At 35.4% G+C, this 14,681-nt stretch overlaps 1 protein-coding gene and 1 long non-coding RNA gene across 5 annotated transcripts; both read right to left on the reverse strand.

Annotated features, from left to right (window-relative positions):
- Positions 1-1,540: 1,540 nt before the first annotated feature.
- On the reverse strand, positions 1,541-2,002 carry LOC144852382 (uncharacterized). The gene is made up of 2 exons (XR_013614287.1): positions 1,881-2,002; positions 1,541-1,700 (listed from the first exon to the last, which is right to left on the reverse strand). It is a non-coding gene; the product is annotated as an uncharacterized LOC144852382 (long non-coding RNA).
- Positions 2,003-2,661: 659 nt separating this feature from the next.
- Positions 2,662-12,301, reverse strand: LOC144852712 (fibrocystin-L-like). 4 transcript variants are annotated; one of them, XR_013614323.1, is made up of 7 exons: positions 12,204-12,301; positions 11,523-11,626; positions 10,652-10,809; positions 9,790-9,964; positions 9,303-9,470; positions 3,176-3,366; positions 2,662-2,783 (listed from the first exon to the last, which is right to left on the reverse strand). XR_013614323.1 is itself a non-coding variant. In XM_078710667.1 (6 exons), the coding sequence occupies exons 5-6, from the start codon at positions 3,336-3,338 to the stop codon at positions 2,764-2,766; spliced, it is 183 nt and encodes a 60-aa protein (XP_078566793.1). In that variant the 5' UTR covers positions 3,339-3,366; positions 9,303-9,470; positions 9,790-9,964; positions 10,652-10,809; positions 11,523-11,728; the 3' UTR covers positions 2,662-2,763. The 4 variants fall into 3 exon arrangements, 2 of the variants coding, with proteins under 2 accessions (XP_078566793.1, XP_078566791.1); XR_013614322.1 differs by lacking the exon at positions 12,204-12,301 and having other exon boundaries at positions 2,668-2,806; positions 11,523-11,728; XM_078710667.1 differs by lacking the exon at positions 12,204-12,301 and having other exon boundaries at positions 11,523-11,728.
- Between the last annotated feature and the right edge of the window lie 2,380 nt (positions 12,302-14,681).

A 14,681-nucleotide genomic window follows, 5' to 3' on the forward strand; every position in this document is an offset into this window, starting at 1 on the left:
TTCTTTAAAAGTTTCATCTGCTGATCAATAATAAAAGAAAAGTTAACAATTTAATATATTCCTAATATCTATCTGTACATTAAGTACTTTGATTGCACTGATTGCATTGAAGAACTTAAGATCTACCATAAAAATTTTTTCCATGTTTAAAACAACAAATATATGGTCTTGATTTTATGGCACTCTGGAATTGTCTCTTCTATTAGCAAAAGAAGTATTCTCATTTTACATACTTTGTTTATAAACTATATTAAAGCTTACCTGTAAAAGTATTCATTTCTACTTCTAGGCTTCTGGGTTATCTCCTATAGAAAAACACAATAAAATAAGTTTTTCTTATTCTTCTTACCTGTACAAGTGTTGCCACTTGTTAATTTGACAAAATTTGCTGATTTTTCAATTACCTACTGGCAGAACAGGTAAGTAAAAGATATGTACTGTGTGGGTAATAAGCTGTACGGACTATATAAAGGGCAGGAAATATTTTGAGATAATCTAGGTTTTGGCGAGATTCTGGTTTTTAAGGTGTTTATGCTTTGTGAGAGTGAAGTTTGCATTGTACCAGCAACAATGCCTATTTTTTTTTTAAAAAGATGTGCCGTGTTTAAATCGTTTTCACCCGCTACAGCAATTGCATTATAATTCTTCAAGGTTGATATGTCCTTGGCTATTGGCTTGTCTTTAATTTGAGGCGATTTATACAGCCGATGAAATCAAATTTGAAAGTAGTCTGTAATTGGATTTTTATGGGAGTGTCGACTTGTAGGTACTTTTGGCTAGTCTTCAACATAAGTTGCTCTTAGAGTGGATACAATAGTCTACAATTGAAGATGCTTTTAAAATTGGGGTAGGGGAAGTATTAATAGAAGGTAGTGGGTTAAATAGAGGGAGACCTGCATTGAATATTTGAAATGGACTGTAGTCTTCAAAAAGAAGTTGCTCTTAGATTGGATACATCACTAGTCTACAATTGATGGTGATTTTTGAATTATAATGCAGTATTAAATAGAAGATGGATGGTTAATTAGAGAGAGAACTGCATTGACAATTTGAAAATGACTTATAATTAATTAAAAAATCACCAACCTTGGAATCCAGATGTTCTGCAATATCCGTTGTAAAATCTTCAATTAGATTAAACTGAACATTAAATTTCTCCAAAACTTTTACTGTTGATCTGCGATTGATATGTGGAAAACACCCTCAATGACAGAAAACTCTGTTGAGTTGATACCTTCTAGCGTGGATGAGTTGGAATAAACAATGCTGAATTCAAAGAAGTAACCACTTCCCGACAGATTGGCCCAGCCATGGATTATATCTACAGTGTTGTTGTTGACGAGCTCTGCAGCAGATACTCCTGGGCATTTTCCATGGATGTGAAGAATGTCCCAGATTTTGCACAATTTCAGCCTGAAAAAATCAAAAAATCATTGAATAATTCCTTTTTTTCGTAGAATATTTGTATCAAACCTATGGTGTATTACCAAAGCTTGATAGCCTACAGTATATTGGAGTTTAGAAAGAATTGTGTTAAAACCTACACTGGTATCCAATATAGAGATGCAAGGCTGAACCTCAAATGGATGGTTCTCCATAGCATCAGCCTTAAACGTATACTCATTGTGCTTTGGAATTGATAGATGATTTCTACTCCTTGGTCACTAGATGCCTCTTCTTCAGCTTGCTTCTCAGAATACCTGTGAACCAATTAGTTATGTTGGTTTGTAATGATATAGGCATTATGGTTATGTTTGTTGCACGCCACACATGAGAATACAATTTAAGACTTTGGACAAGACGATACAAGCCAGTTCTATACTACAGTAACTCTACAGAAAACTCTACTTCAACTCATTACTTCTTAAAATGTGACTTACGTTTCATTGCCTGTACTTGGACCTCCTGTTGTATTTGTTGCTCTCACACCCCTTGTTGGGTCTTCAGCTGGGGGAGAAGGATCGGTCATTGCTAATAACCTCAACTTCAAGACTCTCGTACAAAGTACCGGTTTGTGCTGCATTAACAATTTCTGCTTGAAGGTTAACTAACTCATCATGTTCAAGGGTTGAATTGCCTGTAAGGAAAAAATATTAATTATTGTTTACATATTAAAAGAATAGGTAATTAAATAAAATTCAACTCATTTCTAAACATATGAAACTGAAAAAAGAAGAAATCTGGATAGATTATGTGATACTTTAATATGGTTAAAGAAAGCTATTTACTTATTATATATACCAAACTGGCAAGATTGTTAACAAGATCTTCTTCATAGAAAACATCAACAGGAGCCACACCAAAGTCAACCATTATAACCGGTGTAGTGATGATGTCAATTGGGTCACTACCACGTATAAGTATCCAAAGAGTCTGCCAATCGCGATCAAAATAGTTCTCGCCATAAATGCTGGAGTCAGGAGTTGGCATGAACTGATCGTTTGGATCTTCTGGAACCCATATTTCTCTTTCTATTAATGGCAATGATGTCGAAAGAGTTGACAATTTTAAATATCTTGGACTTACATTTGATTCACTTATGTCATGGAAACAGCATGTTGAACAAGTAGCTTCTAGAGTATCACAACGTATCGGTATTATTCGTAGATTAAGATATTATATTCCAAATTTTGCTTTAAGACTACTTGCTAATGCAATAGTATTACCTTGTTTTGATTACTGTAGTAATGTTTGGTCAAATTGTAACTTAGAACTTGTTAATCGTCTTCAAGTACTTCAAAATAGAGTAGCTAGAATCATTCTTTATGCTGATATGTACACCCCTATAACAGAATTGATGTCCTCACTAAAATGGAAGAGTGTCCATGACAGATGGGAAAATGATTTATTAATTATGCTATTTAAATGCCTACAGGGTTTAGCACCATCTTATTTAACAAATCTATTCAAATTTATGGACACTTTTCACACAAAAAATACAAGAAGTCAATCAACAAAAACTCTAAATGTTCCAGCATGGAACAATATTTATGGAAAGAGAATGTTTAACTATAGAGCATCAACCTTATGGAATAATCTTCCTGTACATATCCGTAAAAATTTTCGGTGAATGGACTGGTCTTGTTTCAAGAGTGCAACTTTAATAGGAGGAAAGATTTAGGGAAGAATCACAGTTTACAAAAGCTAAAATTCAACATTAAAGCAGACAACCAACCTTTATGTGGACATTTTTCATCATAAGGAATTTTAAGTCCACGTCTCGGATCTCTATCCCACTCGTATGGAGAATCAGGAATAACATAACCAGGCCGTGATCCTCCTAGAATTCCACCATCTTCATCTCTGATCATTGCTTTCTTAAATGCATCACAATCCATCTCCACGCAATCAGAAAGATTAACTTTACTGTTAAGATTAAATGAAAAGTGTAATGTATTGAACTTGATTAATATTACTTGCTACCAATTATTTAAACTTCCTTCACCTGTTACCATATATATTATGTTAACCCACTTCTATATAACCCTGGCTACTTAATGGTCACTAATGGCTAAAGTAGACCCTCTGCTTAGACCACTAAACATTCCACCTTGACAGATTAATTACCCATTACCGATATTGTTATTATAATATATAGTAAATGTAGAATAAAGAATAAACACTTCAGTGCTAGCTTTCAACTATAACAGAACTTGTCTCTCTCTCACTTATTTGTATTGTAAATCGGTACATTACACTACAGTGGCGACGAGAATGGCCCTTATTGGCAAAATTGAAGAATTTATTGAAGGAAGGGAAGATTGGTCACAGTTTGTTGAGCGTTTAGACTTTAGACTAGAGTCTGAGGAAGAAGAAGAACAACAGACAGAAGAAGAAGACTATATAAGGAAGTGCTTCCAGCATCTTTTATAGAAGACAATAACTACTATGTCCAGTAGTCATTAAGTTGATTAAGTTATGTCTTGATGTTTGATTTTAATTTTAAATGTAAATAGGTTGGGTAATCATCAGGAATAGTCCTGAACAGGGAGATGAGCGCCCCTGCCCACCGATGAGTTTCGGGATCCCTTTGACCCGGAGGGAGAGTACCCGTCAGGGTTACAGGTCCCAGGTTTTTAGTTGTTTTTAAAATTAATTAGTGTTCCATGACCTTCTCATCAAAATTAACGTCTCTCATAAAATTAAGAAAAGTTGTGCTATGTCAACATAATGTCAATGACGGCGAAATGTCCCCAATATTGGGGATAGCTATGAAAACAAATAAGTAAGTAAGTAACTTGTATTTCAAGGCAAAAGAAATTACTACAGAGGAGAAGAAACAAGCAACACTGTTAACAGTTATTGGCCCATCATCTTATAAGCTTTTACGAAATTTGGTTACACCAGAAAAACCCAAGGATAAAACATTCGATGAGCTGGTAACAGCTATGAATGGGCATCACAGTCCATGTGCCTAGTGAAATTGTACAGCGATACAAATTCAACTCACGCTTTCGACGTGATAATGAAACAGTGCCTGAATTTATGGCATCGCTTCGATCGATGGCAGAATTCTGTAACTTTGGAGCCTCGCTCAATACAATGTTACGAGATCATCTAGTTTTTGGCGTCCGTAATCACGGAATTTGGTCTTTTGGCAGAAAAAGCACTGACACTGGAAAAAGCTGTTGAAATTGCAACTAGCATCGAAACTGCAACAAGAAATGTAAGAGATCTGGCGCAGCCAACCTCTGCAGCTGCAGTTGAAAATGTAAACAAAATTGCTTACAAAAAGAAGTCAAAATTTACGGAATTGTTCAAAAAATGTCCAAAATTTCCACTTTTTAAACTTCAAGAATTATGCTATAATATTGCCATTTATGCACATATATTATGGTAACATCATCTTATAAAGCCATAGTAACTAGTTGTGTAAAAAAATAAAAAGGTCTAAATTTTGACATTTTTCGAAAAATTCACTGCGGGGGACCAAAGGAATTTTTTAGAAAAATTGCCAAATTTTCTTCTTTTTAAAATTCAATAAGTATGCTATAATATTGCAATTTATGCACATATATTGTGTTAACATCATCTTATGGAGACATAAAAACTAGTTAAGTCAAAAAATAAAAGGGTAAGTATTTGGCCATTTTTCGAAAATTTCACTGCTGGGGACCGAAAGAATTTTTCGAAAATTTGCAAATGTTCACTTTTTAATATCCAATAATTATGCTATAATATTGCAATTTATGCACATATATTGTGTTAACATAATCTTATGAAGCCATAAAAACTAGTTATGTCAAATACAAATAAGAAGTCGAAACCATGTTTTCGCTGTGGAAAGAATAACCATTTGCCAGACAAATGTTATTTTAAGCAAACAACTTGCCATTATTGTAACAAGGTAGGACACATTCAATCTGTTTGTCTTAGCAAAAAGAAGGGGAAGCCCCAAACAGTTAAAAATGTTGTGGCAGATGAGCCAAGCGATGAACCAAGCAACATAGCTACAGAAATGTATGAAGAATTATTTGGAATAAAGACCACGTCTAGTCCTCCACCTATGAAAGTTAAGATACTGTTAGAGGGTTTGGATACTGAAATGGAAATTGACACAGGAGCCTCGGTATCAATAATGTCGCAGACGAAATTTAGGCAATTATGGCCTGAAAGAAAACTTGAACCTTCGTCAGTTAAGCTACGTACGTACACTGGACAAATAATGGATGTTTTGGGTAAAATTAATGCTGAAGTTACATACCAGAGTACTACTACAATATTACCGTTAACGATTGTGCGAACAGATGGACCTACCCTAATTGGTCGAGACTGGCTTCAGTTTATAAAGTTGGACTGGCAACAAATCAAGGTAATAAACCAATTAGATTTAAGTTCACTGCTTGGTAAATACCAAGAAATATTTAAAGATGAACTAGGTACCCTTAAGGGTACTGAAGCAAAAATGTATGTTGATAAAGAGACAATGCCAAAATTTTGCGAAGCCAGAAATGTTCCGTATGCTTTGCGACAGAAAGTAGATGACTAACTTGATCGCTTACAATGAGAAGGCATTATTGAACCTATACAGTTTTCAGACTGGGCTGCACCAATAGTTCCGGTACTTAAGGCAGATAAATCTACCATTAGGATCTGTGGTGACTACAAAATTACTGTAAATAAAGCAGCCAAAGTTGATCAGTATCCTTTGCCCCGAAGAAAAATTTACTAAATTGGACATATGTCACAAGCGTACCAACAATTACTCTTGGATAAAGATTCTCGAAAATATGTTGTAATCAACACTCAAAAGGGACTTTACAATATACACGGTTGCCGTTTGGAGTCTCTTCAGCACCAGCGATTTTCCAGCATGTCATGGAAGGACTATTACAAGGAGTTAAAGGTGTTACAGTATACCTGGACGATATATTAATTACAGGAAAGAATGACTTTGAGCATTTCGAAACTCTTGAAACCGTCCTAAAGCGACTGGCAGATGCTGGACTTCGTCTAAAAAAGAGTAAGTGTGTTTTTATGGTTAAATCTGTTGGTTATTTGGGACACCTGATCGACAAAGAGGGATTGCATCCCACAAACGCCAAAGTGAGAGCAATTAAAGATGCTCCAGCGTCTCAAAACTTGACAGAACTGAGAGCTTATTTGGGATTATTATCTTATTATGAAGTTTTTACCAAACTTATCCAACACACTTAATTGCTCTGTTATATGCCTTACTTCGTAAGGATAAAGCTTTGAACTGGACAAATTTAGAACAATCTACTTTTGATAAATCAAAGGAATTGCTACTTTCCTGCAGAGTACTTGCACATTATGATCCAAAAAAGGAAATAATATTATCGTGTGATGCATCTCAATATGGAATTGGGGCTGTGTTAGCACATCGACAAAGTGACGGTACAGGAAGACCAATCGCATTTGCATCTAGAACACTTGCAGAAGCGGAAAAAAAGTATTCGCAAATTGAGAAAGAAGGTTTGGCATGCGTTTTCGGGGTAACGCGATTTCAGTCTTACATTTATGGTAGACATTTCACATTGGTAACAGACCATAAGCCATTGCTGGGTCTTATTAATGAGGACAGACTTGTGCCCAGCCAAGCATCAGCTAGAATCCAACGTTTATGGGCACTGAAATTAGGTACATACAAATATACATTAAGATTCAAACTGACAAAGTCCCATGCCAATGCGGATGCCTTAAGCAGATTACCATTGCCAGGAAAACCAGAATCAATTCCACAACCTGCCGAAACTGTTCTATTGATGGAGCCAATGAACCAAGGTTGGACGGTTAAAGATCCAACACTTTCTCGAGTTCTTTACTACATTGAAAACTTGCAACCATATTGGATGGATCTGACAAAGAGAACTCTCTACACAAGATGGATGTATTTTGTGGGAAAATAGAATTGTTGTTCCACAGCCTGGTAGAAAACAGTTGCTACAAGCACTACATGACGGTCATACTGGAATTGTCAGAATGAAAAGTTTTGCTCGGGATTCGTTATGGTGGCCTAATATGGACAAAGACATATCAAAGCCAATCCAATCAAACTTTACCACCTAAAGCACCATTGCACCCATGGAATTGGCCAAATAGACCATGGTCACGATTAAATATCGACTGTGCTGGACCATTTATTGGAAAAATGTTTTCAATACGATGCATACTCAAAATGGCTTGAGGTAATTCCGGTAAATTCCTCAACGACAAATACCACAGTGGATAAGCTCAGGCTTATATTTGCATCGCATGGATTGCCAGATAAAATAGTATCCGACAATGGAACATGTTTCACCAGTGATGAATTTCATACATTCGTAAAGCGAAATGGAATAAGACATTCTTTAACAGCCCCATATCACCCATCATCGAATGGTCTTGCGGAACGTGCTGTACGCACATTTAAAGAAACAATGAAACGTACGAAAGATGGATATATCGAAACAAAAGTCGCAAGATTCTTATGTTGTAATTTGTATGTTCTTGTTATCAGTTTCTTGTTTTTAGGACCCAAGTGGAAATAAGTTTTTAACTTTTCTTGGCATTCCTTGTAATCAAGGCCTGTTTTTTCCGTGCAATTGTTTTTCTATTTTCTATGTATTATATTTTATTGTTTTTTAACCTTGATTACCAAATAAAGTTAAAAAAAAAAACAATTCAAGATTCCTATTTAAATATAGAAATACACCTCATAGCACAACTGGCAAAACACCAGCAGAATTACTGAATGGCCGAAAATTGAAAACGCATTTTGATCTTTTACACCCTTATCAAGCAGATCGTGTTATCACTCAACTTGAAAAACAGAAATTAGCCCATGATCGTCATGCAAAGAACGCACTTTTGCAGAAGGAGAGTAGGTGTATATAAAGAACTTTAGAGGACAAAATCTGAAATGGTTACCCGGAACAATAATATTAAAATCCGGTCGCATCTCATTCAAGACAAAACTAGAAGATGGACGAGTTTGTCGTCGTCATGCCGACCATATCAGGAAGCGTTATAGGCCTGTTCAAACTCAGGATAAACAGCTTACAAACAAAGATGATCCTCCACAATTACCTCCAATGCTCATTAATCCAAATCTGAACAGTGGAAACATCACAATCGACTGTCGAAGCACAGTCTATTACTGCTCAGCGAAGAGTATACCTTACTCGCGATAGAAAACCGCCGGAAAGATATGGACATTTTTAATAACTGAAATATAGAAACTTTTATGGACATTATTACTGGACAATTTAAAATGTTGATCTTATGTTTTACTTTATACAGTGCATTATACCATATACATTTAAAGTGTTATTAAACCATAACTTAGTACAGTGCTGCTTTGATTCAATTATAAATGAATAGCTTAGAATTGTTTATAATAGAAGGGAGGGAATGTAATGTATTGAACTTGATTAATATTACTTGCTACCAATTATTTATACTTCCTTCACCTGTTACCATATATATTATGTTAACCCACTTCTATATAACCCTGGCTACTTAATGGTCACTAATGGCTAAAGTAGACCCCTCTGCTGAGACCACTAAACATTCCACCTTGACAGATTAATTACCCATTACTGATATTGTTATTATATATAGTAGATGTAGAATAAAGAATAAACACTTCAGTGCTAGCTTTCAACTATAACAGAACTTGTCTCTCTCTCACTTATTTGTATTGTAAATCGGTACATTACAAAAAGTATTGTAGGTAAGTGTACTAGGTTGATGAAAATAATGCAACTAGCAAGTAAGGATACACAATGATTTACATTTACGTAACTTGGATAAATGCAAGTGGTCCGTAGATATATAGGATAAATACTATTAGTACTTACCCTAAATTAGGTATATGTATGTAAACCCTGTTCTTGTCTCTGACTGTTACCTTCTTTGTACAGTACCTACAGCGGACATTGGGTGGATACCATCATCATTTGATGGATTGGTCATAGTAGCGTAATGATCTTTCTTACACGCAGTATCAAAATGAGCGAATGTGACATCTATTGATAAGAAAGAGCAAAATACCTTTATTTGTAAATAAATAAGTATGTTGAAATATATTCATTTGGTAAGTTTCACCAAAAATGTATTCCGATATTAAAGACATATTTTATGATAAAACAGTACTAAGGGACAACCTCAACATTACAGTGGTGATAACTTGGATACAATGGCAATTTTATGTTATCCAAATAAGCATTCAGCTTCATGTGTAAACAGTATGAGTATGCGTTTCCTGCAATAGAACTCAACTGGTTTGTCCAAGTAAGGACTAGGTTTGTCCAAGTAAGGACCAGATTATGTCATGCTTTTACATACCTTGCAATCTTGTGTTTCCAGCAATAGCTGGGTAATTATGTATACCATGAAATGGAAAAAATGGAGCACCATTATCACCAGACATGAAATTTGCCCTCACGTATCCAGCATTTCCATTGTCTGGACCACAAGGTGCACACTGTTTTGCACTTTGACCTGCATTCTCCGGTTGATTCTGAAATATTTACATGAAAATGTTAATGGGAAAATGTAATATTTTAATCAGAATTTATAAATTACGTGACTGATTACACAATGGAATGGCATTATCAGTACACGTTAAGAAAAAGAAGGTAGAAGAGTAAGAAAGTCCTTTGACAAATTTCCTTATGAAAGTCAAGTATGCATATATAATATCTATACATTGATTTTATTTGACAGAATGCAAAATATAGTTCCCCAAACTGACAAAATAATAACATTTGAAAAACAGAAATAAAATCTTTTAAAATGAATAATAAAAATGTTCATATTTATTGAAAATTTTTATATTTTTTTTTTGGTGTCTTTTTTGGGTTTCCCACTTTTATTTCATCGTCATTAACATTGTTCCATTCATCATGATTTTTACATTTATACATTATCTAATCTAATTCATCATAATTGCTTAATTACAGTATTCAGTTTGTAACATGCTACAAATGTTTATATTCTTACTGAACCTACCTGTAACTCATCGCAATCAAAGAACAGGCTTGTACCAATTATAAACGATGACTACATTCTCACACATACTTATCAACAGCTTCATGACTAAGAGAAGATGGCCCAATGACAAATGGCATCACCCCAATGTTGTTGTCTAAAATCTAAAATGTAAGTTACTATATAAGGAAAAGAGAAGTATTTTGGTATTGCTTACCTGCTCCAACTGTGTGGTGAATTACATTATCCTGAATTGCATCCAGATAGCAGGACTGAAGCCATTATGAAATGTATATTCACGTACAAACGATGGACTTTCTACAGTAACTTCTCCAATATCCAAGAAAGCAACTGAATAATGTGGCTCATAATAATCTGAAACAAATAAATAAGTGTCACTATCGAATGAATAAGTGCCAGACAAAAACCTCAGGGAAAAAAAAGTTACAATTACAGAACTAACACTTTCCAATGTAAGAATGTTCCTTTATAGAAGTATTTTAACACAACCTGTGTTATTATAATGTATTATTCTGGTCCTCAAGCTTTACTGGAAACTGAGGAAATTCGGATTAGGCCCTCCACGGACCCTCGACAGCCAGCAGTGCAGCGCCTACCAGATCAGCACACCGGGAGACAATCCCCTACTTTTTTCAAACAGTGTACCACGTTCTTTAATGTGCACTGTTAAGTACACAGGACCAACGGCTTTACATCTCATCCGAAGAATAAGGCAATGAGAGTAAAGCATCCTGCCTAAGGAACCATGGTGGTCTATTTATAATTATTTTCTCTCAATCTAATAACAATCATTGCCATGATTCAATAAATTGTTTATTAATTAAAAATATAAAAATCATCACCATTAATGACCAGAAATAATGAGTGATAGAGCTGATAATGTTAGTTTTCCCAACGATTATATAATCTTAAGTTTCCAAAGAAGGAAAGAAGGCAAATAAAGAGAATGCTAGAAGTTTGGACTGGCAAACAGTTTAGTGTACACATAAACAGTAGTTACTGGCACTGTATACTTCAACACAAAGAATAATTATTCTAAATATTTATTTCTTAGGCTTAATACTTACAATAGTTGATTAGATCCACTGCTAGCACTCTTCTTCCTTAGATTCATTCGCATAGTCTGACATTTTAACTTAAGGTACCTTCTCTGTGGGTGCTCAAATGAAAACTGTCAATGGATGTCAAAGGTTGAAAAAGCAATGCGTTGCTCAATTTCTAAACAATGACCCTGTTGTACACACATTTGACTGGATATTTGTTTAATTAATGTACAGTATGTATATGCATGTATGAACATGCTCGCCTGCATCTTAAATTGAGAGGATCTGTGTGTGTAGCATCCAATAAGAATTTAGTGAAGTTCGAGAAGCTGGGAAGAGCAACCCTGTGTTGATCTGGGCCTCCGTGGATAAATTGAACTTATTATACCTATTCATGGTAACAGTAACGTTTGTTGCTCTTAGAGTGGATACGGTAGTCTACAATTGAAGATGCTTTTAAAATTGGGGTAGGGGGAAGTATTAATAGAAGGTAGTGGGTTAAATAGAGGGAGACCTGCATTGAAAATTTGAAATGGACTGTAGTCTTCAAAAAGAAGTTGCTCTTAGATTGGATACACTAGTCTACAATTGATGGTGATTTTAGAATTATAATGCAGTATTAAATAGAAGATGGATGGTTAATTAGAGAGAAAAACTGCATTGACAATTTGAAAATGACTTATAATTAATTAAAAAATCACCAACCTTGGAATCCAGATGTTCTGCAATATCCATTGTAAAATCTTCAATTAGATTAAACTGAACATCAAATTTCTCAACAACTTTTAGTGTTGATCTGCGATTGATATGTGGAAAACACCCTCAATGACAGAAAACTCTGTTGAGTTGATACCTTCTAGCGTGGATGAGTTGGAATAAACAATGCTGAATTTAAAGAAGTAACCACTTCCTGACAGATTAATGGCAAGATCAGTGAAGTTGGCCCAGCCATGGATTATATCTACAGTGTTGTTGCTGACGAGCTCTGCATCAGATACTCCTGGGCATTTTCCATGGATGTAAAAATCATTGAATAATTCCTTTTTTTTCGTAGAATATTTGTATCAAACCTATGGTGTATTACCACAGCTTGATAGCCTATATTGGAGTTTAGAAAGAATTGTGTTAAATCTACACTGGTATCCAATATAGAGATGCAAGGTTGAATCTCAAATAGCATCAGCCGTTGTAAACGTATACTCATTGTGCTTGAGAATTGATAGATGATTTCTACTCCTGGGTCACTAGATGCCTCTTCTTCAGCTTGCTTCTCAGAATACCTGTGAACCAATTAGTTATGTTGTTTTGTAATGATATAGGCATTATGGTTATGTTCGTTACAAGCCACACATGAGAATACAATTTAAGACTTTGGACAAGACGATACAAGCCAGTTCTTTACAACAGTAACTCTACAGAAAACTCTACTTCAACTCATTACTTCTTAAATGTGACTTACGTTTTATTGCCTGTACTTGGACCTCCTGTTGTATTTGTTGCTCTCACACCCCTTGTTGGGTCTTCGGCTGGGGGAGAAGGATCGGTCATTGCTAATAACCTCAACTTCAAGACTCTCGTACAAAGTACCGGTTTGTGCTGCATTAACAATTTCTGCTTGAAGGTTAACTAACTCATCATGTTCTAGGGTTGAATTGCCTGTAAGGAAGAAATGTTAATTATTGTTTAGATATTAAAAGAATAGGCAATGAAATAAAATTCAACTCATTTCTAAACATATAAAACTGAAAAAAGAAGAAATCTGGATAGATTATGTGATACTTTAATATGGTTAAAGAAAGCTATTTACTTACTGTATTATATATACCAAACTGGCAAGATTGTTAACAAGATCTTCTTCATAGAAGTCATCAACATCAACAGAAGCCACACCAACGTCAACCATTATAACCGGTGTAGTGATGATGTCAATTGGGTCACTACCACGTATAAGTATCCAAAGAGTCTGCCAATCGCGATCAAAATAGTTCTCGCCATAAATGCTGGAGTCATGAACTGATCGTCTGGTCTATTTGGATCTTCTGGAACCCATATGAACATATCTCCATCCAGCTGCCTGTTATTTGGCATGACATAGTGACCTTGATGGTACACATCTAAGCGTTGAGGATTGGCATACCAGATGCCGACAACTATTTTCTGATCTGGAGCTGTGTTCAGGAAATGAAGTCATAACGTTTGAGGATTCGTTGAACTCTCATAAACATCTCATAAGTCTCTCCAATTGCAACGATAGACATAAATGTGCTGATGCGCTCTTGACATGTGTACCCATGACACCAGCCGTGATCTTGTGGTCCATTGATCAAATCAACATAACCGTTAGACACAATGACGATTGGTGAAGACGTCGTAATTCTTGTGTCAGGATCAAGACTTTCAATAATCAACATAGCGTAATCGTAGTCATAGCATTCAAAAGCCTGCCAAGATTCATGCCATATGCAGTCTTCTGTACCAATGATACCTTAATGAAAAGAGCAGATTAGATAAAAGATTTTACTACCATTGATGTCTGTAACCATCATGTTTGAAATTCTATAATCCTATAATTCTAAGTCCACGTCTCGGATCTCTGTCCCACTCGTATGCAGAATCAGGAATAACATAACCAGGCCGTGATCCTACTAGAATTCCACCATCTTCGTCTCTGATCATTGCATTCTTAAATGCATCACAATCCATCTCCACGCACTCAGAAGGATTAAAGACCCCTTCCCTTCAATTTGTGACGTTTTGTAAAAATAATACATATATATTACTTTAAAAACATTAAACAAGGTCATTCCTTGTCTTAAATGTACGTTTTATGGTAAATTATGATAAAAAGTGAGAAACAATGCACTACCTATGTAGCTCGCGGCGAATGACCTCTCGTGGGCAGTCTTTAGGTCTAGCCTAGCTAGGCTGAGTTTTGTAGGCCTAGCCGGTAAACATCGGTAACGTACGAATATCGTATGCTAGTTATATACCTAGCCTGACGTTGTATAGTTGCTGCATTAATTGTCTTTCTATATTTGCCAGACTCCGTTGATACAAAATGGGGAAAACCTGGTACTTTCGGTGAAAATTTATGAGTCTTCCATTTGTTTTGGCCTCACGATCAATCAAAAAGTGGGTGAATTACAGAAGAAAAACAAAAATATCAATCCGCACGCAATGCAT

This window comes from Antedon bifida, chromosome 9 (assembly GCF_963402885.1).
Source record: "Antedon bifida chromosome 9, ecAntBifi1.1, whole genome shotgun sequence".
In the NCBI taxonomy this organism is placed as follows: Eukaryota; Metazoa; Echinodermata; class Crinoidea; order Comatulida; family Antedonidae; genus Antedon; species Antedon bifida.

Bases quoted from the DNA above. Each gene is read 5' to 3' on its own strand.
- LOC144852712 (XM_078710665.1), bottom strand. From the start codon at position 3,338: ATGGATTGTGATGCATTTAAGAAAGCAATGATCAGAGATGAAGATGGT. The intron at 2,807-3,175 runs GTTGGTTGTCTG...CTTCCATTTTAG, and splicing joins TGAAAAATGTCCACATAAAG to TGAGGACATCAATTCTGTTA.